This window comes from Prionailurus viverrinus, chromosome A1 (assembly GCF_022837055.1).
Source record: "Prionailurus viverrinus isolate Anna chromosome A1, UM_Priviv_1.0, whole genome shotgun sequence".
Lineage (NCBI taxonomy): Eukaryota > Metazoa > Chordata > Mammalia > Carnivora > Felidae > Prionailurus > Prionailurus viverrinus.
Genome location: NC_062561.1, coordinates 181,209,317 through 181,234,828, shown reverse-complemented (window position 1 = coordinate 181,234,828; position 25,512 = coordinate 181,209,317). Strand labels below are relative to the sequence as shown.

The following is a 25,512-nucleotide window of genomic DNA, read 5'->3' as shown; positions in this document are numbered from 1 at the left end:
TGTGATAACCCTCCGGAGCCCAGGGAAGCATTTCCTGCTGTACGAGTGAGTTACCATGGGAGCCTCAGCCCTTTTATTGCCAAACCACAAATGACTTGTTATCTTCACATGCAGGCCACATCCAACTGATACCTCCAGGGTTCTGAACAATTCCCCATTTCTTAATAGTAATTCCACCCTTTTCTTTCCCACTCAAGAAAGCCTCAACATGTAGGAGGAGGAGAGTGACATTATTAAAGCAATGCTTCAGATTCGAGTCAAATTTTCAAAGGGGTGACTGACTTGCAAATTTTAGTACTGTAGTTAGCCTGGGTTCCAGATAGCTTCAAACAGCTTCTCAATCTCAATGCTTCAGTCTATGGTGGCACTGTGGCCAAAACCTGCCGTTGCCTTCACTTTCTCCTTCATCTCCTCCCTAAAGTGAATGAACCCCTACATGGAAAGCTGGAGGGCTTGTGTGTAGTAGCCCAGTAACCAAAGCATGAAGGCAAGGGTCCTATACCTTCTTTCCACCCACCCCCATTCGAATAAAGGGCTGTCCATTCCAGACCCTTGCAGCCCACAGCAATGTCTCCACCTTGCCCTCCTCTCCTTCCCAAGTTAAATTCTACCAGGTGTATTTGCTATTCTGGCTTAGGTGCCCCTGTTAAGACCCCCTAACCAGTTCCAGGACTCTTTGGCTTTTCCTTCTGCAGTAGCTGTGATTCCAGATCAATTTCTCACCTCTGAGTGATTAAGATTCCCTAGAGGGATCTGTATGTTCTACTTCTGAAAGGAATCCCATATGGTTAAATGACTTGAATTTACTTTCCACGAACTGAGGGGCAAACTAAGGATATGTAGGGGCTTGTACAGGTTTTTCCCCAAGGCTTCTCTATCAGGGTCTTCCTATTAGCACATTACCCCCAACCCTAGGTCATTAGAAGTGGTGGTAGGGAAGTTTTAGTTACATCAGCTTATCACACACTTGGGTTTCTGATGCAGACTTCAAATGCCCAATCCTGGACATGCTAATCAGCCAGCGATATCTTGGGACTTTCAAGTGCTCTGTGTCAAGTTGGTTAATATTGAGTGGCAGCCTAAAGCAGTGGCTTGGGCTATCTCCATGCCCGAGATGGAGAGCGCTGAAGGGCTCTTGACCACACTCGACTGAGTATAAAGTCAGCATTGCTGAACACCGGCCAAGTGCAGCTAACTTGAGGGGCGTGCCGGCCGAGCATTCCTGCCATTGCACAGGTGCAAACCTTGGGCAGGCCAGGGCCACTAGGGGCCTTGACAGCCTCAGGGGGTCCCAAGATCCCATCATATCTGCCAACTAAATGGACCTATATCCCATGTAGAATGCAATTATTTTTTCTGCTGAAAAACAATTTGAAATAGTGTTTATGATTTTGTTTCAAAATGATGAATTTTGATGTTGTAATGTTCTTTTGGATTTCAGAGCCAATACTTTAAGGTTGAACACATTTTCATAGGTTTCTAGGCCTAAGATGCTATGTCTGTAATGGGCTCCAAGAAATTCTCCCCTTTGAGTTTCAAAGCCCAGACTCCTATGCTGCCTTCTCTTCGTGTGGCACTTCAGAAAGAAGTGCTGTAGGCGGGAAGGGGGAGGGGAGGCAAAATCCTAAACTAGGGGAAGAACATGAGGGAGAGGAGGGAATTTCTCTTATATACTGGGCCTTCTTGGGAAATTTCAGCATGAGTGAAAATGATTTGTTTCCTGATCTATCAGTGAGTTGTAGAGACAGACAGACACTCAGACACACACACACACACACACACACACACAGAGAGAGAGAGAGAGACAGACAGACAGACAGGAGGGAGGGAGAGAAAGAGAGGCAGGGGGGCGGAAAGAGAAGGAGGCATGGAGTGTTGGTTCTATGGCTAGGAATAGACCACTGGGTATAAAGGCTGCCTAGGAGAACGGCAACGGTGGGTTGGTTCTTAGGGACAAGGTGGAGAGAGATAGGCTCCAATGGTAGCACAGCCTGAGGCGTTGGGGCTCTTTCACGTGCCAGGAGAATCAGAGCCTTCTGATGAGAGTCTGGCTTCTATGAGGAAAGACAGTTGCCTTCTTTGGCAGTGAGGTATGGAAGCTGAGGAAACGGGATTCCCATGAAGCACTGAGCATGGGCCCACAAGGCAGATCAATGTCAACCAATTCCCCATCAGTTCCCATCGGGGGTAAGACATCAATGGAATGACAAAAATGAGGGTTAAGTAAGTCAGATCCTTAGCTGATTAATTTCTGGGATAATGAAAATGTCGAAGATTTCCTTTTGGAAAATTACATTAGGATGGTTCTTTTTCAATCCCTGCTGGCTGGCCCCAAGCTACCTCTCTTCCTAACCTTGCTACAGATGGTTCCTAACCCTTTGTCCACCTTTGTAGGAATTTTTCCCCTTCCACGTGGGACCATGGAAAAGAGGTGACCAGAACTGACTCGGAAGGTACCTGAAGGCTCTTGTCAAAAGCCCAGGACAATGGAAGGGCTCAGATCCCCACTCTTGGAATTTTACCCACCAGAAGCGCTGGCAGAGTTGAACTGGGCAGATTCTTCCAAAGTGCAGCCTTTCCTATCATGTTTGGGAGATTGAATTGAGCAGTATGATCCCAAATAGTAACATTGAAAGAAAAGTAATCACATTGACCATGAAACATGAGCCTGGACACTGCCAGGAGTATTCCTAATCCCCTTGATTGAGACGGAAAATTATTTTAATTACTTCCCATAATTCTGGTGAGTTGGGATAGCAATGACCTGGGGGAAGGTGGCCTCCAGTGGCCTTTCTCTCCTTCCTCGGCTCACCTGGAACACACCCATCTGCCTTAGTTTCTGGTGAACGGAATGAGCTCTGGCTCTGATGCCAAATTGCCCAAATCTGACATTGCCTCTCTGCTTTCCTACTCTGACTTTGGGCAGGGATTTAACTCTGGGCCTCAGTGCTCTGATCTGTAAAATGGGGATATTATTGGTGCCCCCTTTCCAGGGCTGTTGTAAGGACTGAAAGAATTCATGAGACAAGCTTGGCATAAGGCCCTGCAAACCATGAGCCACCACAGTGACGTCCGTGGTCATTACTGTCATGAGGATGCTAGGTCCACACTTCTGTCTCCTCTCAACCCATGGCCCTCCCCTGTACAAGGCTACCATTTCTAACTTAGACACCAAGGCATCAAGGCGCCTAGGTGGTTCCCGCATGTTCTGCAGTCTTTTGCCGCTGGAAACACCATATTCCATGTTGGCCAAACCACCTTCACAAAAGATAAGGTGAATGAATCCTAATGCCAATTTGTAAAAGGTGCCTTTTAGCCACAGGCGCTAAATTAAATTTCCAGCAAATCCTTTTAGAGAGGGTCACTGTTCATTTTCTATAAAATGTGGCTTTCTGAATTAAATATAAAAGCTTTCCTTTAGAAATCCCATTTATGACTTCCTTCCTCTCTCCTCTTCCCCCATCTCCCCTCACTAGTCTCCCCCCACCCCCACCTTAATTACAGCAAAGGGGGATTAGTCAGCGCAAGTCTCTGGGGAGTTCTGTACAGAGCCGTCTCTGAAATTAAACTAAAGAGAAAGTGGCAGCAGGCACGGAGCATAGAGAACAGATGAGATTGATTGATTGATCTGAACTCATCAGATGAGTGTTCAGGACCACAGGCAAGGATGACAACAGAAACGAGAGGAAACTCTTCTGCCCTCCTTTCCCACCCGACGCAGCCAAACAAAGCACCTGAGATCCAGACCTAGCTACCCCCGGCCCCTATCCCGTGGACCTGGCCCAGCTTCTGTTATTGCTACTCTTAGACTGACAACAAGAGGGGCGGCTGAAGTCACAGAAGAGTAGCCACGGGAGCTGGACTCTGGCTTTCTCTGTAGGCGAGGGCCATTTTTCTTCTATTCAACCAACCTGTCTGGGGAAATGCAGGCCCTGTACCTGGACACTCGCTTTCAGCTTCTTGGCCAGGGGCCCTCGGCTCGCTCTCCTGAGGCTCATTTGTGGCATGCTGTGGACTTTGAAGAGGTCTTTGAAGACCCCATGGTTTCTCCTTAAAACTCCATGACTGCACCATCCCATTTTAAAGTGGAAGCATAAGGGTAGATTTTCTTGGTTGAATTATGCTATCACACGAGGGATCAGAGGGAGAGATGGGGAGCAATGATGAACACCGGGCTCAGATTCTTCTTCATAATAACTAGCATTTGTTGAGTGCACACCATGACTGGGCCCTTTACATGCTAGTGCACTTCATTCTCACAACAACTGTGAGACAAGCATTTAATTCACTGTCCCTGCAGGGCAGAGAGACAAAGAAACTTGCCCAAAGTGGCAGAGCTCACCTTTAAACTCGGGTCTGCTTCAGGTTCTCTGTACTGTCTCCTTACACAGTGCCTTCACTGGCTTCTGCTTCATTCTCCACCCCCGAGATAAGGTCACTTTCTCACTAATGCAGGGGTTCTCAAATTTTACGAGCATCAAAAGCTCCTGGAGGGCTTGTGAAAACCCAAAGGCTGGACCCACTCCCAGAGATTCTGATTCCATGGGTCTACAGTTCCAGGTGATGCTGGTGCTGCTGGTCCAGGGACCTAATTTTGGGAACAACTGTTCTAAGGATTTTTAAATCTCTGTGGATACCATGTTGTTCAGGAGCCATCGATTAGCTGGCTGCTTGGTACTTCTAGTCCAGATTTCTGGATAGAGCAGTTATAACAGTAACAGTCAGTACCATTTATTGTCTACTCCTCAGGCACTGCACATACCTCATCATCTCATCTGATCCTCACCACCGCCCCCATTTATAGAGGAGAGAACAGAGGTCCCAGAGCTCACAAAGGGTGCAGCAGGAATTGCCGCCCTTTGCCTTGGCCTTAAATGTATTTAGCTGAAAACTCTTGGGGGCTGGCTCTCTTCTATTACTGTAATACAAACACCAATGAGGTTCCACCAAGACAACCATCAATATGAACCTCTGGTGGAAAGGCGAATGGAGTCCATTTGCAGAGAAACTCACAAAAGGGTTTCTGGCTGAGAGGAGAAAAGAACTTCCCAGGTAATAAGCAACTGCTCTTGGTATGGGGTGTTATGGGGAGATCTGCTTTCTGACTACACAGAAAAGGAAGGCTTCAGCCTACCCCCAAATTAAAGGTAAGGAATCAAGTTCCTGCATTCTAATATCAGAATACCATCGAGGGAGCAGGGGAGAGCGCGTTGGGTGTGGGCTGGGAGGATGGGGAGAAGCAGGGACTAGGACTCCTCCTCCTCCACTGGACATAGCGGGAAAACATAACCACAGCACTATGATGGAACTGCCAATGGTACACGACATTAGCTAAGAAAATAGTAAGTCATTATGTCCCAGTTCTATATGTTTTGTGACACTAATAGACTTTCCATCAGGGTGAAGAACACAAGGACGAATCCCCACGTCCTAAGGCAAAGAGAAATGAATCTGTCCACTGTGGAATGGGGGTTCAGAGCCGTGGATGGCACTGTCACACTTCCCCCTCTTCTGTTGCTCCCCAACACCTCTTAGTTAACAGTAGAGAAAGGCACTGTTTCCTCCAGGACCTATCTGCAGAGCAAGCACAATAGGTTTTACTAGCAGCTCAGGGTGCAGCATGTAGGGCTGAGTGAGGCCGGTAGTACATGGGGGCAGAAGCAGCTATCTTTACTTACAGCGTTCGAATCTTCGGCATGTGGTTGAAGCTAGTGACCAGGATGCGGCTGATGTTGTTGTTGTTGAGTGTGCTGTGAAGGTAGAGGAAAAGGGAAATGGTTAACAAGGAAGTAACATGGGGGGAAGGCAGCACCAAGATGCTTCTAGAAGGTGGCGGGAGGAACAGGTGTGACTGCCAGAAGAATCATAAGTCAACAGCTATGGAGCAGCTGGAGATAAGAGGTCTGATCTCCAGATGATAAGAGGATCCCTGATTCCTTTTTTTTTTTAAATTTTTAATTTTTATTTATTTTTGAGAGAGAGAGAGACAGAACATGAGCAGGGGAGGGGCAGAGAGAGAGGGAGACACAGCTCCAAAGCAAGCTCCAGGCTCTGAGCTGTCAGCACAGAGCCAGACGCAGGGCTCAAACTCACGAACTGTAAGATCATGACCTGAGCCAAAGTCAGATGCTTAATCAGGCTCCCTCCCCCCATTCCTTTTTTCAGGTGGCTCTTTCCTCCCCTCTGTTGTCCTTGCCATACTTATGGACCTACCCATCTGGAGCCATAGTATCACTTCCTGAAATTCTACTATGTGTTGAGTGCCTCATTATGGCATCACTAATTCACACGACCACAGTGCCAGTTACATACGAGTGTCCTCATTTTAGAAAGAAGAAAACATATACATATCATCTTTTTAGTAACACACGTACCTACCAGGTGGGTGTTATCTTTGTGCTATAGATGGGGAAGCTGAGCAACGGAGGGATTTTCCCAAGGACCCCTAGCTGCTAAGCGTGAGAGACGGGATGTGAATCTAGCACTATCTTGCTCCAATTTCCCTGCTCTGTCCATTGTACATGCTGCCTAATACAGGGTCTATGTGGACAGTTCATTGTTAGTGTTTTCTCAGTAGCTCACCTTGTCTTACTCTGCCATAGGCCCACACTAGCCCAGAAAGAAGCCTTTCTTTGGAAACTAAGCAGACTCCTTTTGTCCTTGGTTCTTGGTAAACACATTGCCTTTCTCTTAAAATGACCTCCAACGTTTTCTGTCCTGTGCCTTACTATAGCCCCATGACTTGGTCCATACGTGTTTCAAATTGAGTCGTATATATCCTAGTTGAGTGATCTTAGGCAAATTATCAGCATCTCTTATCCACAGGTTATTCATTGGCAGGAGGCAGGTAATGGTACCTCACAGGTTGGTAAAAGGCTTAGTGTGGAGTATATACTCAGTAAATGGAGGCTACCAGTTTACTGATGTTGGTGGAGACAATGTAGTCCTGTCCTGGTCATTCCTGTTTCCCCCTACCTGGACCTCCAAGGAAGCAAAAATACAGCTGCATTCAGCACAGTGGCCCCCAAACCCACTGCACCGTAGGGGCCTGTGTAGATTCCTTCTTCCCCCACCCCAGGCCACAGGAGGATTCCAGTGATCACACCCCCTTGCCCCAGGCTATCCCTCAATTCCCTAGGGCCTTATTAGCATTTGTTTGGCTCTTGGGCCAGAAGGAAATCTATTTACCTCAAGACACAGAACCTAGTACTTTTCCCTCCCCCCCTTCCCATATTTCCCATGTGTCCAGCACTATTTTAGGCACATGGTAAAGAGCAAGGAGTAGACCACATTTGTGTTGCCTGCTTCTGCCTCCTCCATACTTTACCAATGCTCCAGTGCAGACACTTGGCATTTTATGAAGTTGAACCTAAGTAGTTGTTTTGTTTCATGTGGCCTAACTTTTCTGTGAAGTGTGCTAACCCATCCTGTCTCCACACACCCAGGAACCTTCTGAATATCTTATCTGACAAGGCTGAAGAATCCATCACTCCACTTCCTTGGTAGGAAGCTTCCTGGAAGTAGGGACTATGCCTCACTCCAGTCCTCCGTAGGATTAGGAATGCCTCTGGGGCAGAAATCATGGCCTTTGTTTCCCTTTCTATCTGTCCCACAGTTCTAGGCTCCACTCTTGGGGCAATACCCAGTTATTAGGATCATTGACTCACTACCAGACTTTTTCTCTCAAAGGTAAAAAGCAAGGAGCCTTTGCAGAAAAGAGGCTTCCTTCCAACCATGCCCAGCCATTCACATCAGGTTGAGTTCACAGCCAGCCCTAATTTAGCTGAATACACAGTGCAGTTATATGCAGGGCTCGACTCTAACTGCATCCGGCAGTAGTCCGGCAGCAATGACTTATTAATGTATTACTACACTGATATTTAAATGTGAGCTGTAATGAGGGCTATAAAACATTTACGATAATAGCAATTATTCCAGAACCAAAATGACTAAACACAGTATTCAGACTTTCATGATTTGCTGCGTGCGGCTGGCCAGCCCAGGAATGTCAGAGGGCTGGTCACCTCTTGGATGCTGATCTCCACTGCAGTTACAGTTTTTGTTTCCCTAATAAACACAGATTTATTTGATCTCCAGTCTTGGTGGCCTTTGCCCATGTATGGAGCACAGTGCTCTATCTGGTTCTCACATCCCTAAGTAGCTGGCCTTCAATGGAAGTGGTGTGGTCATAACCCCAACATGATGGGCAGGGTTGGGGGAGCATGCGCGTGGAAGGCAGAGACCTGGTTCAGATTCTGGCTCTGCCACTTATAGCCTGTGCAACCACGAGGAAGTTTTCTTAATCTCATTAGGTTTCCTCCTTTGTAACACAGAGATAATAATAGCACCAATCTCAGAGAGCTTTAGTGGCGATTAAATAAGATGATACTAATAATTGCCAACTTGGACTGAGAGCTAATGTATGCCAGGTAGGAACTGAACTGAGGGTTCTGCATGTACCATCTCAGTTAATTGCTCCAAACAGCCTATGAGGAAGGCATTTTTGTTATCACCTCTGTTTCATGGATGAAGCAAGTGGTAGGACCAGGATATGAATCCAAACTAGCCTGACTCCAGGAATGATGCCTGGATTTGTTGCTTACCGCTAGGATAACAGATTACTAAAGTTTAGTGGCGTAAACACAAATTTATTCTCTCACAGTCTGGAGGTCAGAAGTCTAACATGGGTTCGTGGGACCACGTTTCTTCTGGAGGCATCAGGAGGAGAATGTTTCAATGTCCTTTGCTACTTGTAGAGACCACCCACATTCTTTGGCCTGTGCTTCCCTTCCTTGCAGTACTCTGAGCTCCTGCTTCTGTGGCCACATCTCCCACTGTTCACTGTGATCCGTTCCTGTTATGAGGACCCTTGGGAGGACATTCAGAGCCCAAGTGATAATCCAGGATAACCTGCCCATCACAGGATCCTTATCTTAGTCACATCTCCCAAATCTCTTTTGCCATATAAGGTAACATTCCTAAATTCCTGGGATGAGGACAAGGACATTTTTTGGAGAGAGGGGCATTATCCAGCTGACTACCACACCCTGAAACAAGGCATGGGAAGTGCAGCTGTTACACACAGCCTGGCTCACATGCAATGCCCAGTAATGATCAGCTGCTATTTTAGCTTGGGTTTGTTAGTATTTTATAGTTTACAGTATGCTTTCACATTCCTGTCATTTGATGCTTGTAGAACCCTGAGGTTGGGATTCTTACCCTTACTGTATAGATGAGCAATTTTAAGCTATGAGAGGGACACCCAGGGTAGCACATCAGCTCCTGGAGGGTTCAGGAATTACTGTTCTCTTTTACACCACAGTTTCTCTCAGCTTGCCCACTGCCTCCTGTTTTCAGGGCAAGCTTACTACCCCACCATAGACATTCTCTGTCATGTCTACCCTGGCACCCAAAGTTAGAAAGAACTGCACAAGTATCCCCTGTTCTGTAAACTTCCTTGAAAATTAACCAACAGGAAAATAAATGTTTGGGTCTGACAATGCCCCCGATGCCTACTGCATGGCTGGCCCAGACTAGGCTATGGTGACCTCATCCCTCATCTTTCTTACTTCCATCTCTAGGAGGGGTTCCACCATTTCCATAGTCTAGTCTCAACCTCACTGCTCTGCTCCTTTGGACATCTGAGAAAATACACTTTATCCCCAGTCACCCAGGTTGGAGGGTACTCCCAAATAAATGCTCTCAATTCAGCATTTTCCATCAGTGTCAAGATCAAGCCAGGCTCAGATCAATTCTGTAAGACTTCAGTTCTGGTCTCCCCCTTTTGCACTGTCAGAGCTCCTGAATGGGCATTTGAGTCTAAACTAGAAATAAAGCCATTCCCTCCCCAATGCCCATGAGATCTAAAGACAGTCTGTCTGCCTCCCATTTCTCTTTTATAAAACCCATTACCCCATTATACTATGTTTATATTGAGACTAAGTGTGGCCAGTATACTGAGTAGTCGCTCTTCTGTTCTGTCATAATCAGAACATAAATGTTTAATGAAAAAGGATCATTCTCCCTATTAAAATGATCCATGTGGACAATGCTAGTTTTAACAATGGATCCCATTCTCTCTCAGTTGTGAGCACCAGGAGGAGGGCTTTAAACATTTCTCCCCCAGGGCACTAAAGGATTAGTGAACTTATTGTTGCTCCTGTTGAGCCCAACTAGAACCTTGCTACCCTGAAAAAATGTGCTTGTGTTCCTCAGCTAAATACCAGGGCACTGTGGCAAGACAAGGGCTCCCAGTAATGAAGAATGCGTGAGAAGCTGTGCACGTACTGGGATTGATGAACTACTGCCCACAGGTCAAACACCATCCAATACAGAATGTTTTTTGTAAATAAAGTTTTACCTACCTGTTTATGTATTGTCTATGGCTGCTTCCGTGTCACAACAGCCGAGGAGACACAACAGAGACCACAGGGCACAAAGCCTAAAATAATTAATATCTGCCTTTTTATAGAAAATGTTTGCCGGGGCGCCTGGGTGGTGCAGTCGGTTAAGCGTCCGACTTCAGCCAGGTCACGATCTCGCGCTCCGTGAGTTCAAGCCCCGTGTCGGGCTCTGGGCTGATGGCTCAGAGCCTGGAGCCTGTTTCCGATTCTGTGTCTCCCTCTCTCTCTGCCCCTCCCCCGTTCATGCTCTGTCTCTCTCCGTCCCAAAAATAAACGTTGAAAAAAAAAAATTAAAAAAAAAAAAAAGAAAATGTTTGCCGACCCTTGGCTGCTCTAGAACTGGGAAATTCCAGTCCTGCCTTTGTCAGTAATTAACTGTGATCTGCTGGCAAGTGGCATAACTGCTCTGTAAGAAGAGGGGATTAGGTCAGAGACTGTCAAAACACTGGTAGGAAAGCCCAAGTAGCAACCGGGAGGGCTGGGAATCTAAAGCCGGTGGTCTAACTCTAGAATCCACACATATCTGGCCTGCACCACAGTCCCACCTGGAAGATGGCTCCCACTGCGTCCAGAACCTACAATGCTGTGATGAAATCGGAACCAAGGAGAAGGCCCTGTTCAAGGGACAGGGCAGGTGTACCCAGATTGGGTTGGGTGTGGGATGAAAACTTGGGTAGTGGTTCTCCAAGTGTGGTCCTCAGACCTGCAGCATCACCTGAGAACTTGCTAGAGATGCATATCTTCAGGCCCTACCTAGGCCCACTGAATCAGAAGCTCTGGGGGAGAAGGGGGTCCCAGCCATGTGCGTTTTAACAAACCCTCCAGAGGATTCTCATGTAAGCTCAAGTTTGAAAACCATTGATCTAGAGGCATAGCTAAGAATAGAGCCTTTACCTAAGTGTAGAGGACAGAATATAGGCTATCTTCTTGCTGACTCTGGGACTTGAAAGCCTCTTTTGTGGAGGGCATGGTGCTTTCCTGCTTAGAAAGAGGCCCAGGCTCTGAAACAGTACACAGTCCTCCATGGAGGTAGCTGTAATCACCCTGGGAAAGCTCCAACTTGGCATCTGCCCCTGGCTCCCTACTGTTCTCTGCTGAGTGCTGGAGTGTGGCTCTCCTTCACATCCCTCAAGATAGCCATCTTTGATCTGGAGGAGCTAAGTCCAGATGTAGCCACACCACCCTGGCAACCTTAATAAGGCTGACATTTCCCTCTGTCTCCTCCGATTAGGCCATCGCTTTATCACTCTGTGCTTCCTTGGCTCTGGGTGTAATCTGCGTGTTGTGTGTCCATAACACTATGTAATTGGCTCTAATGCAGCAATATTATCTGTGAGCATGTATCACATAATTGCAAAACCAGGCATCCACAATAAGTGCCACTGCAGTTTCCCAGTATGCCAACCTTCCTGGGATACTCTTTGAGCCCCTCCTATTCCCCTTTGGGAATCCAAACTCCTTGGGCTAGATAAATCCTCTTGGAAGGTTGGCCTGTTTCCCTTGTCTCAAGGCAGGTTAATTGTTCCTTAAGTCTAGGTTCCCTCCTTAATAATCCCCAGGAAGGAGACTCTTGGTGAGTCATTGGCAGCCATGGCAGCAGAATATCTTTTTAAAGTGAGCTTGGAGATGCCCTGACTTGTACTTACAGACACCAGGGTCCCAATGGCCAGCACTCTAGGCCCTGAAGATACCACTTCTCCAACAGTGCCTATATTGAATTTACAGGGGCAAACACAAACCAAAGTAGGCAGCATCATTTTCTGAAGAGCAGCTGAGTGCAAATAGTGTGGCTAGACCCTGTAGGAAATATCTAAACTGCTGGCATGGGGAATGAGAAGCACAGAGGGATTCTGGCAGCACCTCTGTGGTGGACCTCAAAGGGAGGGACTGAGGGCTCACTTCTCCCTCTCCCTTTTGCTGGCTCAGACAGGGAGGGGAGGAATGAAATTGAGGATGCTTTAGGTGCCTGCTTTCTTCTCTGGTTTACATGTCAAAGCAGGACTAGCCTGTCCTGGTCTTGCTTAGTGGACAGCCATCATGGCACCAGGAATCAAGGCCTATTGCTGATGACCAGGCCCTTCCACATCCTCCTCAGTCCTGGGAATGTGAATGCTGCTGGCTGGCTCAGCCCACTAGGACGTGTGTGTGTAGGTGGTGTCTCTTTGTGAACTTGGCTGCAGGAGAACACATGCCAAATGCCCACTAAGTTTGAGAGAGGCATCCCCAAGCCTTTCCCCCAGCCCAGAATTGCTTCCCAACTGATTGACTCAGTCATTTCTGGTTGAAGCTTCTCTGCACGTCCCCCTCCCATCCAGGTTGAACTTGCCTTTCTCACCCAGCTGTACACTGTTCTAATTTGGCTGGAGGCTCTAGGAAACTCCAGAAATCAGGAAGAATGTATAATGACACGCCCTTTGAGAAAACCTAAACTGAATATTATAGGTTCTTCCACGAACTCTGCCTTCTAATGAGTGAGACTAGTAAAGAATGCTGCTTTGGTGTGAGCTTGCCAAGAGCTTCCAGTAAAGATGTCAGTAATAGCAATAACAATACTATTAAGTATTTGCTATGTGCTGGCACCAATCCTCAGGTAGTCATTTCCATTTTGGATCCTAAGAAATGAACTCACTTAGAGATGAACTTACTTAGAGATGAACTCTTCAAAGAGTTGAACTTAGAGATCGAACTCTGCCCTGATCACAGCTAGTAAGTTGTGGAGCCAATGTTCAAATACAGGCAAAAGGGACACCAGGGTCCTATATTTTTAACTGTTACACAAAACTGCCTCTTACAGGATCATCTGACAGATGCTGGCTGTCCAATGTCCATGTCTTTGCTAAGGCAGAGATGAGTCCTATAGGCTAGTGCTGGTCTCAGCCCTCACAGACTTCCATGTGGCAGTGACTGTGGAGTTTGCCTCACTGCCAAGGCTGCTCAAAGACAACAGCATTACCTGACCCTCCTCTCGTCCTCAGAACAGAGAGCCCAGCATGGAGAGTGAGGGCAGTGGTAGAGCCTACACAGAAGAGAGAGAAATTGGGTCTTAAAGCCTCTGAGGTCAAGGTTTGGCTAACAAGTCTAATCGCTGCCAGAAGCCACCTTTACTGTTGGATCGGTGGACTGGAATTTTTAAGCATACCCCCGCAGAACTAAGTGTACAGGTCTGCTTCTTAAGCAAAGCTCATCTTTTGGCTATTTGCAGCAGGTAGTGAGTCTCTGAGGGCAGATGGGGCAGGAGGGATGAAGGGAGAGAGGAGAAAGGATGGTGGGAAGCCACCTCTCACACCACCTGCTCTCCGGACTATCCTGGGTGCCGCCAATTACTGATTTCCTTGATCTCCCTGCGGACCGTTTAAATTAAAGCTCATAACCATTGTGTGGGCATATAATGAAAACAACTGATGCTGCACTGATTAGTCCATTACTCTCAACTGTTAGAAAACATAATGATCTCACAAGGGGCCTTATTCACTGACGTATAGCAGGCGAGCTCTCATTTGACACCTCAAATTAGCAGCCAAAGCAATAACAGCTGGGGTTTTTGTCTCAATATTTGTACCCGACTCTAAAGTGATTTGGCACCGGGTGAGCGTTATTTTTAAACACAGAGCTCTCACCGCCAAGTAACATTTTAAATGGTCTCCAGGTGTCATGTAAAACCTACAGAAATAAATAAAAACAATCAGCTGCCAATTTGAGCCTTTGATGGTACGGATTCCTTAACAAAAGGGCTTGTCTTTGGTTCTTCCTTCATTATATATTCATATTGTGACAGGAAGAAACTCATCTCCTTCTACCCAGCAGAGCTTCAGTGTTAAAAGGAGGAAAGAAAAGATGCCTCCAAAATAAATGTAAAAAGTGGAAGATCAAAAGGGAAACATGAATCTTCAAATTGTGCCAATCATCAGTCAGATGGCTGGTAGTGTAGGCATTCCTGATGCTCCAGTGTTTTACATCCCTTAATTCTGAAGATCTCCTTACCCAGTTTTTTTGAGATCATCACAGACACTGCCTAGTGGTGATTCAGAAGCATTCAACTGTCTCCCAATGACCGATTTAATTGTAAAATGTACTTAAACGACAACATGAATGAGGTGGCCTCTGCCGATCCTGTTTCATCATCCATAAGCTGGGAATCTGGATGATCAATCTTGTCTACTACATTATTTAGAAATCAGGAAGTTGCCAGTGTGCCAAGATGTCTGCAATGGACTGAGAATGGAAGAACGGCCTCCAACTTACATAACCGAACAGGTGAGTTTGCAGGCGAGAGGGGGAGAAATGGACAATTTCCCCCTCAGCTGCATTTCAGCCTGTAAGAGGGGAAGAACAGGAAGTCTTGGAATGCCCACTGATGTGTGCGCAGTGAGAGGGCAGAGAACACGCCAGTGTTGCACCCTGTTGTATAGGCAGGGCCCAGCCCAGAGTCTGGCACACAGGACAACTCAAGAAATATTTACTGCATGGATGGATGAGTTTTAGAATGTGAAGGGTCATGCTTTTGGCATCTTTTCATAAAAATAAATTTCTGCTCTGAACAGCCGCCTGGGCTGATCCAGGAGTACAAACTCAGTTGCCTGCAGGAGCCAGGCTTTTACATCTGAGTAAGTGGGTTGTATGGAGTCTGCAACAAACCCACCTCTGCCACATGGGATGGTTACTTCTTGTTTCAAAGGCTTGTCGCTATGCTGGAATGTGGGTGCAAGTGCTGCCACTTATTCCTTTTTTTTTTTTTTCAAGAGAAAGCCAGACATCTAGAATTCTTATATGAAGTCTCCTGGTTTTTTAATATTGGTGAATAGATCATCTTAGGTAACAAAAGTCACAAATGAGACATACCTTGGATTTGGATTACAGATGCCAGCTTTTAGTCTCTGAACCAAAAAGATCAATTTAACAATCTGAATCAAATATATATATATATATATATGTACACACACACATATATATACATATATACACACACACATATATATATACATACACACACATATTTAACACATACATATCACATATATCAAATATACATATCATATGTATAACATACTTTGATATATATATATATATATATGTATATATATAAAATCCAAAGTATTTGGGGGCACCTGGGTAGCTCAGTTGGGTAAGTGTCTAACTCTTGACTTTGGCTCAGGTCATGATCTCACGGTTCATGGGGTCATCGAGCCACATGCTGGGCTCTGCGATGACAGTGTGGAGCTTGCTTGGGATTCTCTCCCTCCCTCCCTCTCTGCCCCTTCCCCTGCTCACACTCAGGCTTCTCTCTCTTTCTTAAGATAAATAAAAATTAAAAACTTAAAAAAAATAAAGAAGTATTTTAATAGTGAGACATAGTTAACGCCTTCCTTCTGTACTGCATCTCTGGGAGGACAGCCCCTGGGAACCTACTATTTAAATGAACTATCTTAAATGATAGAAAATTATTCAAGGTTCCTTCCCCCCATCTCCCATCCCACTATCATTATCTGGAGACAAAGAGCCCTGAGGAAGTTTCTGTTTCTAAGGGTAAGACTGTGTCCCACCAGGCAAGTGTGCCCTTGCCAGCTTCCCACACACCATGCATCTGTCCTGTGGCTAAACCTGTAAGTTGTTTCTTGTGAACAGTTTGGAACTAAGCTACAGTGTGCACGAGGCTCTGTTTCTCAGTGGAGATGCTGGCAAGGTCTGGGTTCACCCTGTGGTGTTTGCAAGGAAAGGGCTCTCTTGGGGAGCTAGGCACAGTTTACTTGGGCTATTTGGGCTCAAACAGGGGCAGGGACCCCTGTGCTCACTCATCAGGCCTCTGGTCACCACTGGTAGCCAGGATCAACGATGTAGTATTCAATCTCTTCCCAGATTGCCTTCCTAACAGATAGCAACCTGGTGGACACTGGGGTGGTCAACACCCCAGCAGTGCCTGCAAGACTAGAAGGCCCTAGAAAGGGAGGGTGTTGGTCCCCATACTGAACATACACTGTTCTCTCTGGAAAAATGCTAGAGATTAAGAGATGATGGGCTGGACAGAGCATAGAGGCTGGCTTCACTAGTCTTTGTTTCCCTTCTGCTAATATGGGGGAAAGGTAGGCAGTAATACAGAGCACTAGACAAAGAGCCAACAGACTTGTTTCCTGGCTTGTTCTTCTATGAAGTTTTTCCATGGCTATGTGTAACTCACTCAACCTTCTGGGGAGTTTCTTTCTTTTAAGACAAATTGTAGGACTGGTTGATCTCCAGGGTCTTTCCAACTACAGTTACACTCTCCGATTCCCACTGGGCTGGTGCTGGCTCTAAAATGGCAATTTTGGAATGGGAACTGTTTTCCAGACAGCTGTGGAAGAGGTTGTGGATGTCCAGATCTGTATAAAGATAGGACGTCTGGCCCGACTCTGAAAGTCACAACTAACCCCCACTGCATTTGAAAAGTTATGCAGGGTCAGCTCTTTTTCTTTTTCTCTTTATGGAAATAAAGCTTCGGCTTCTGTTGGGTTAATGGGCTGGCTTCTCCAACTAGCTGCCACATATCTAGCTTATGTATGGAGAAGGGACGGGTCCAGACATGGGAGTGATTTTCCTACCCAGTTGACTTCGTGGAAGTGATTTGCAAGGCTGAAAGAAGTGTATAATTGGGATCAGGAAACTAATTTTCACAGAGAGAGATTTCACTTTGGGGGGAGACGTTTTTAATAATCATACTCCTGGGTTTCAATGAAAATGGGTCTTTTGCAGGCACAAGATCCAAATGGTTAAATTCAGATAGAGAAAGGACAGAGTGGAGGGTGAGGGGAGTGGCAGATATCTTAAAGTATTTAGTTTCAGAAAATACACTGTTTAAATGTGCTTCATAATGAATGTGAAATGGCTCCAGTGGTTTGGAACAAAGCAAATAGGAAAGCAGGCCCCGTCGGAGCGATGGAGATGTGTAGAGGGCAATCCCTGTCCAAATGGGGTACTCGGCACTCAGCTTTAAACCTGTGCTGTCCAATAAGGTAGCCATGAGCTAAAGGTAGTGATTTCAATTTAAATCAATTAGAATTCAATAAAAGTTCAGTTCCTCAGTTGTACTAGCCACATTTCAAGTGCTCAAGAGTCACACTGTGGTTAGTGGCTGTCACATTGGATAACACGCATAAGTATTTCTTGCATCACACAAAGTCCTACTGGACAGTGCTGCTCTAGATAATCAGAGACAAAAGCATGCCCAGGGTTGCCACAGCTTCCAGATATTCTGGGAAAGTTGAATTTAGACACTTACAAATAAGTGTCTTATTTATAATAAATAATTACCTGAGTTTTACACACTGGCAACTAATTCTAATTTTTTAAAACACCATAAAGACTAAAACAGTTTTAAAAAAAATCAAATTCCACAGCTGAAGTTTTCAATCAACTATTAATCAATAGTTGGGGTGCTCTGATTTAGTTATAAATCAAGATGGAATGGGCACGCTAGAGCTTCTGTGAGTCCAAAGATTACAAACATGACACTGGAGAAACAGAATCAGATTCCTTCCACCCTCCCTCCTCCTCATCCCTTGCTCCTGAGTGGTTTTGCATACAGGAAATGGAAGCTCAGAGAAAGGGAGGATGTTCTGATTCTCCCCAGTACTGCATCTCCATGTCTTCAACATGCCATCCTCTCCTCCATAAAGCCAGCTAACAGGAAGGGGTCAATATCCTGCTTGAGTTCCTAGGACTTGGCTTTCAGGACACAGTTCTTGCAGAGTAATGGGCTCTTGGCCATAGGTGAGCCAAACCATCCGATATTCTGCATCCTGGATGGAAGTGGCAGCTCCAGCCAAGAGGCAGGTTAGGCTTTTCAAGGCATCATGGTTCTTGGCCAGGGGGCCCTTGAGAGCCACGAGATAAGAACTGAACAAAGGGCAAGATACTCACTGAAAGTGCTCACACACTGGTCACCAAAGTCATTTCTGGCTGCTGGGGGATAGAGATAAGGCAGAGGCTGACCAATGGCATAGGAGCACATTTGCAAATCAGTGTAGAAGCTGCATTTTAGAAGTGAACTGACCCCACTGGCCTCTGCATCTTGTCCCAGAGAAAAAACCTCTCTGTTATCTTTCTGTTTTCAAAGATGCAGGGCTATTTTTCTAGTTTGTTTTAGGTGGGATAAAGAAAACCAAAAGGCTGCTCTCAAATCTAGTTTGTCAAGACAGAATTTCAGCCCAGGGTCCTGGTGGCTGGAGTCTGTGGCTCCCTCGAGCAGCAAGACTTCCAACACCCGATTCCACCCAAGTGGTGCTCATAGAAGCTGAAAATGGTACTCCTACCAATTTACAGATCCTCTGTGATCAAGAACAAATAGTTCAGTGACCTTCACCACATCCTCTTAACCCAGGAATGTACACGAACACATTTTCTTTTCAGAGACTAAACTAGCCTTTAGTTAACAGAAACATGAAATCAAATGGAAACCACTAGAATATCTTCCCCCACCTGAATTCTAGCTACTTGAATTGTTCAAGGGCTGCTTATTTAAATGGAAAAAATTATCCTGTATTTCAGAGAAAATTTCACTTTTTCCTTAAGTTGATGTTCTCAAAACCAAGCTAGTCATTTTAAGAACATGACTATGATTGAGCCTTGAGTTTGGGTGACTACAAAGGAGGGGGGTGTGTTGTGTGGCCCACGTGAGCATTTACAGAAAACCCAGTTCTTTTCCTAGTATTCTGGGAGGTGAACGGAAGTTACTGGTGCCCTCCACAAAGTACAATTTTAATTCTGATTTCCTGAACAAATCACAATTTCTAGCACAGTACCAAAAAAAAAAAAATCATATTCTGTAGGTATTTTAAGACTTTCATTAGGTAATGACAGTTCTATTCAAAGGTATGTCATGACTAAATACCCTGATTCAAAATTCAGTTGAAACAAATGTTTCCAGCTCCCAGAGAAACCCAGGTGAAACACTTTGTAAATAAACAAAAACAAGTCTTGTCTGTTAGAAACACCAATTTTCACTACGGCTCTAATTTTTTCATTGGTAATAAAAAAAAAAATTGCCATTGCTGGAGGAATGAAAAACCAAAGACACTGTTTTGTTCAATATTTAAAATAATTCTGGGACAACCACAACCTTAGCTCTGAGTAGGACCGAGACATAACATAGACATAATAGGGTGGAGTAGGCTTCAATTCAGTTAGTTTCCACTTGATTTGGGTTCTCTGTCTTTAAATGACTACCTATGTTCCAGGTTCGTGTGAAGTTCTGGAGATAAGGCAGTGAAACAGTATAGGTGTATCCTTCAACCTTGACTGTGACGAGTGTCTGGTTGGGTGTGTGCTATTTGCTAGACACACACCTAGGGTATCTCCTTTAATCCACATAATAGCCTAAGGGGTTGGTATTACTGCTACTATTTTTTCAGTGAGTAAAGGAACCCCAAACCACCCAGTTTGGTGAAGCCGGCCTGGAGGCCAGTCCTATGGGAGGACTCTAACACCCCCAAGGTCAAATGTGGCCTCATGCCTCCAAGTCTGGGGCGGTTTTGTAGAACTGGATGTAAGTCTGATTAAGCTGAGGTCATAGGTTTAGATCTGAGTGCCCTATGGGTCAACTTTTCAAAAGGAAAAACTATCATTCCTGAATCACTGTGGGCATTTACAGTAGCCTGTAATCTTACTAATGCATATAATTGTTTCTCTGGTATGGGTGCTGCAGAATGCACTTTTTAATTTTAATTTTTTGTAGCAGAGCAGGGAAGTGCAGGGGCTGGATTTGCTACTTGAAGAGCAGTCCCGTGTACTTGCCAGTGTCACTCTGGACAAGCCGTGCAGCTTCTCTAAGCCTCAGTTTCCTCATGAGAAAAACAAGATCAAGAGGTTCTACCTTGTAAGGTTGTGGTGAGGATTTACATAAAATGCTGCATCCTAATATCATAGCACTTGGAAGATAGCGGACACTAAGAACTAGAGGCCGTAACAGTAATTTTAATATCTATAGTGACTATACTAATAATTGTTATAACATCATTGTATTATATATTGTTAATTATTATTTGTTAATCAGAGCATCTAGTTCTACATTCAGAGGAAGCTCAGCTGAAGTGGAGGATAGACCTCCACTTGTATACAGCTCTGGGTTTTCTTTACCGGGCCAACAGTGTCTATGAAAGTCCTTACACCCAATGCCCTGCACCCTTCAGCCAGGACAACAACCCCATGCTAGAGAAGTGAGCACACCCTGACATGGGTATCAGGATTGCCAGTTTCTTGTCACTGCCTTCTTCTTATACCAGCAAAGGACTTTCTTCTCTATTCTTCTGTGTCTACAAGTGGGACTTGGGGTCACAAGCCATGTCGTACCTGCCCAGATGTGGCAGAACTAAAACAACCCTGAAAGTCTGGCCAATTTCCACACACCACTGCTTTAAGTCTTGAATCTCTCTTCTCTAAATGTGGGCTAAGCAAGAGCTCAGTACATGGGATGACAAAGGGGTCTAGGGAGCATGAAATTGGGTGGGGGGTGTTTATCTCTTATTTCTCATCAATTGCATAAATCCAATGACCACTGCTTTAAAGTCAAAGAGAATTTGGAACCTAGTTCAACTTTTGAGAAGACCTTCTCAGAAGATGAGAAATGAGAGATTCCTGCTTGCTTCTGTAGTGTCCCTGCTCGGTTTGGGATTTCTGGGCTCCACATCACTTAGCTCTGCTTGTACATGTCCACTCAACAATTCTGGTAAGCTCTGGCCCACAGTGTTTGGTCCGCCAGAGACTCTTCTTCTAAAGCTTTATTGTCTCTGGCATTTGGTGCCATGCTGGCACATAGGGTGTCCTTGCATCTTGGATGGATTAAAGCACGGGCCACCTGGGCTGGTGGGGAACTGAAATGAATGGAGGTCGATGGGAAGGTGGAGTCTATACATCCCATCTAGGGAGGGAACGTGCTCTGTAGCCACAACTGATTGTTTTGTCACATTGGCAGCCCAGGGTTGCCAATGCTTTTGGCTTGCCAGAAATCCTAAGCTGGGAATCTATACTTTTATGAAGAATTTTGTAATTTTAAAATACAAAATGCTGATTTCAATGAAAAACTACTCAACGGGATTTTAAAAACTCATCTGTGGCTGCAATATAGTCTGTGATCTATCTAGTTTGCAACCTCTGGTTTTAAGAGAGCTGAAAGCAGAATCATTCCTTGATTCTGTCATGTACTAAAGTTTGCCCCCTAGCCACAATCTCCTAAATAACAGCAAACACTTAATAATGGTTTTGAAAGGACAGCTGTGCTTAGGATCCCTGATCTTACTGAGGGTTTTTTTTTTTTTTTTTTCCTAATAGCCTAGTTGCATGGAGGTGTCCAATGTGGAAAAAGAACATAGGATCAGGGGTCTGCAGACCCAGATTGTCAACCCTTTGCTGCCACTAACTTGCTGTTTTCCCTTGGCAAATGTCCTAGCCAGAGCTTGGACAAGGGTAAGGGAAGCGGGGTTCCCGGGCCAAACGTTATGTGGCCTGGTCCTCGCTCTCACCTGCTCTCAATCTTTCTGTGCCTTATCTCAAAATAAAAGGTCATTCTGGAGACAACTAAGATCCTTCCCAGCCCCGCCTACAATAATTTCACTGAATTTCAAAAACTGGCAAGTGACATAAGTGGAGCGAGCCCTTCCAAACAGCACACATTAGTTATCTGCAGATGTGCTGGACCTGCATACAATTTAGCTGGTACCAGGGGTTTATCAAGGGCAGGCTACTCACTGGTATGTATGAGCATTTTTGGGCTGTGCTCCTGACATCTTTGGTTTGGCATTTTTTGGCAGCACATCTACTAAACTTCCGATTTGCTGCATAAAGTCGGGAGACAATGTCTGAAAATCTTTTTTCCTCTCCCATAGTACTATTGAAAAAAGTTAATTACTTTATTAAGTAGGTTTTTTCATTTTGTTTCATTTTTCCATATGCTTAATTTTTTTTTTTTCATTAAACAGATTTCTGACCCAGGATGGCATGTTGGGCAGGGAGGTGACTGGTATTACTGGCGAAATGCCTGGCTGTCCTCAATCTGAAAGTCAGGGAAACCCACGGCTCAGGGTACCACAACAAATGATTCCTGACCACACAGAGTCAGAAATGCAGTCTTGGCATATTCGATGGCAGTGTAAACACACCAGAAGGAAACGGACTAAGTGAATCGCCAAATGTATAGAACAGGTGGAAGTGAAAGGCCAGTGATTTGGGTAACAGAAGGTGTCTGAGTCGTAGAAACTCTCAGTTAAGGACCTTAAGGCCATACAGAAAGCTGGGGCTATATCGTGGGAAGGTCTGAAGAATGGAGCCAACAAACCACTGAGTGTCAAAGTCAAATGGTGATGTCCAGAAGTGAGAATAAATCACACCTGGGACCAGAATGTGAGTCGGTGAGAAAGTGGGATTATTTTCTTTCCCTGGCAAGTCTGATTTACCTTCAACTTTGTGGGGACCCATTCACTGGGTAAAAAAAAAAAAAAATGACAATTTCACAAGCATGTGGGAGGCTCCAAACTCTCTGATAGCTCGCCTAGCCTGGCTCTGGGGTCCGGTTCACATCACTGTGTGTCACATGTTGGCCATGCTTCAGGGAGCCAACACTACAAGGGCCTTGGCCACACAGATCAGTAAAGCAGCTTGGTAGAATGGTTAATCACACAGGCTCTGCTGCTTACTAGTTAAGCAGTTACTTGACTTCTATGAGATGGGTCCTTTGCAGAAGGAGGGAGATGACAATGGCAGCTTCATGGAGGGTTGTGAGGATGCAGAGAGGCAAGGTATGTAAAAGTACGGTTGGGCACGGATAACTGCACAACAAATGCTACAAAGGCAGTATCATGTGCACCATGATTCTTCTTTGGTGGCACTGGAGCCTTGAGAAATTTCACTCACGCTGTGTTTTTTTGTTTGTTTGTTTTTCCTTAGCCCCTTTTCTGGTTACCTGTAAAGGGGAGAAGGGTGGTGGCTCTTTTCCTTTGTTCACCATATTCTCTGCTAGACCTTCCTCAGGGGTATGAGCCAAAAATGAGGATCAAGAGAGCAGGTGTCACAGTCTTTTCCAGCCTTGTGCCCATTCCTCTCTTCTTACTGCCAGTGTTTCTCCCAGGCTCACCTCCTAAGTTCCCGTTCAGTGTATCCTGTGAGACCAACCCCAGCCTGGATGGGAAGAAGTTTTACAGCATTTTCATCCGCAGAAAGGATGAAATAACAGGGGGATCCCTTGTGAAATATTTCCACTAGTTGACATCCACAAAGTTTCCTTAAGTTAATTTTGACAGAGCTTTCCATGGAATAATCATAGGCTTTGCTTGTTTTTGCCTAATGTCAGAGAGAAAATACACCTGAAGTTACTCTATTTTGTCTTCTTAATCTGCAGACTTTTAAAGCTTTTGATACTTAAAGATGAGTTTTCTGGGGATAAGGTGTTTTGAACCTCTCTCTCTCAAAAACTTATTAAGTTAATATATGATGCCTTCACTTAGTTCCTATTTATTATTTCATTGTCAAGGTTCTTTATGATGGCTAAGTTGTGATTATGGAGAAGTATTATAAAATGTCAATGTGCAAATGAGATTTGGAAGGTCTGGGGGTGGGGAGAGGAGATTCTTTAAATGGAGATGTCGGCTCCAGCCAATTTCAGAATGGCTCACCATTAAGATAGATGGTTCCAAAGCCGTGTGCCTCTGCTGGAAATTAAAAACCCATGGAATAAATGATTATGATTAATTTTAAGTACTTAGCCATGTGAAGCCAAATCAGAGCGTCTTTAAAACAAAGCTATTGATCTGGCTTTGTTTGGAATTGAGATAAACTAATCAGGTCCTGTGGGCTCTTTGCAATAATAGAGAAGGAGAACTACTCCCCACCCTCCCCCCCCCCCCCAGAGGCTTTTAAGCTTCAAGTTTGAGAAACCTGGTGCACCAACATGCTATAACATACCAATGTTTTAAAAATAGCAAAGCACTGGCATAGAGAGGAGCAGTTCAGTTCTGTCCCAGACGGGGTTTGATGGGGGTGCGGGCATGATGGAGAGTTAGGGGAGTGGATGGGATGGCATTCAGAAAGCCACTTCTATGTGTACAAAAGCTGACTCTTTTTAAAGTTGAGGAAACAGACTCAGAGAAGTTGAGCCATTTGGCCTGAGTCCCACTGCACCCAGGACCCCAAACCCACGGTATCTGACTGTCCAGCCCTATCCTCTGCCCCAGACAGGTCTCCCATTGAGACGAGGCATCACCACTCCCAGTGCAGAGAACTACATGCAGGCTGTCAGGTCATCACAGCTGTTTCATGGCAGCTGGTGATTTCCATTTCCTGGTCTCTTCCCAAGGAATTTTCTCATCCTTCCCAAGAAAAGGGTGAAATTCTCCTAGCAGCCCTTTCCCGAAATGCTTTTTTTGCAGGCTGGGAAAACTGCGCCTACCCTTCTCAGCCTCAGCCTCTTGATAAGAGAAGTCCTAAGTCACTAAATTGGGCTGGCACCCTCTCCCTAGCAGACCTGCATTTGTTGCCGGTTCCGGGGTCAGAGTTTGGGTGAGAAGCCATCATCCGTCTTAGGACTGACAACCTGACCTCCCTGGCTGTGGGTCCTGCCGTTTCTGTCCCAGGAATTCGCGGCTTTCGTCAGATTTCCGGCACCTTGCAGCATCAGCATCCCCTTTGATTTCCCGTGATTCCTCTTGGAATCACCTTCCTCTCACACAACGTGGAGAGGCTTTCTCCAACCCGTGCCTACTGTCTGCAGGGGCCAGGTGGAAAGGAAGGTAGGAGGAGGACCTTCCTTCACATATAAAGGGATGTTTTTACATATTCACTCATTCATTTGTTTGACATTTATTCATTCTTCTGGAAGTCAGAGATCTGTAACCTGGCGACTATGTAATTTTTGATTTTCAGGGGAATGCTCAACAAATCCTACCCTATCATTCACTGGACAGAACTGTACCATCAGAATTATTTTTAGAACCAAGCAGTGACAGAGCTTGGAAAAGGGAAGTCGCCTGCAAGATATAGCAACAAACCCTCTATTTTCCAAACGGGAAAACTGAGATCCCAAGTGCAGAAGGGACTTGCCCAAGGTCACACAGCTAATTAGGGGCTGAGTCGGGACTGAACCACACATCTCTTG

At 45.4% G+C, this 25,512-nt stretch overlaps 1 protein-coding gene across 1 annotated transcript in view; it reads right to left on the bottom strand.

Moving 5' to 3' along the window:
- SLIT3 (slit guidance ligand 3) overlaps nt 1-25,512 on the bottom strand; it is a 594,639-nt gene that overhangs the window by 127,673 nt on the left and 441,454 nt on the right. Inside the window, exon 7 of the mRNA XM_047873095.1 lies at nt 5,679-5,750. Within this exon, the coding sequence (XP_047729051.1) occupies nt 5,679-5,750 (72 nt within the window). The remainder of the gene's footprint in view (nt 1-5,678; nt 5,751-25,512) is intronic.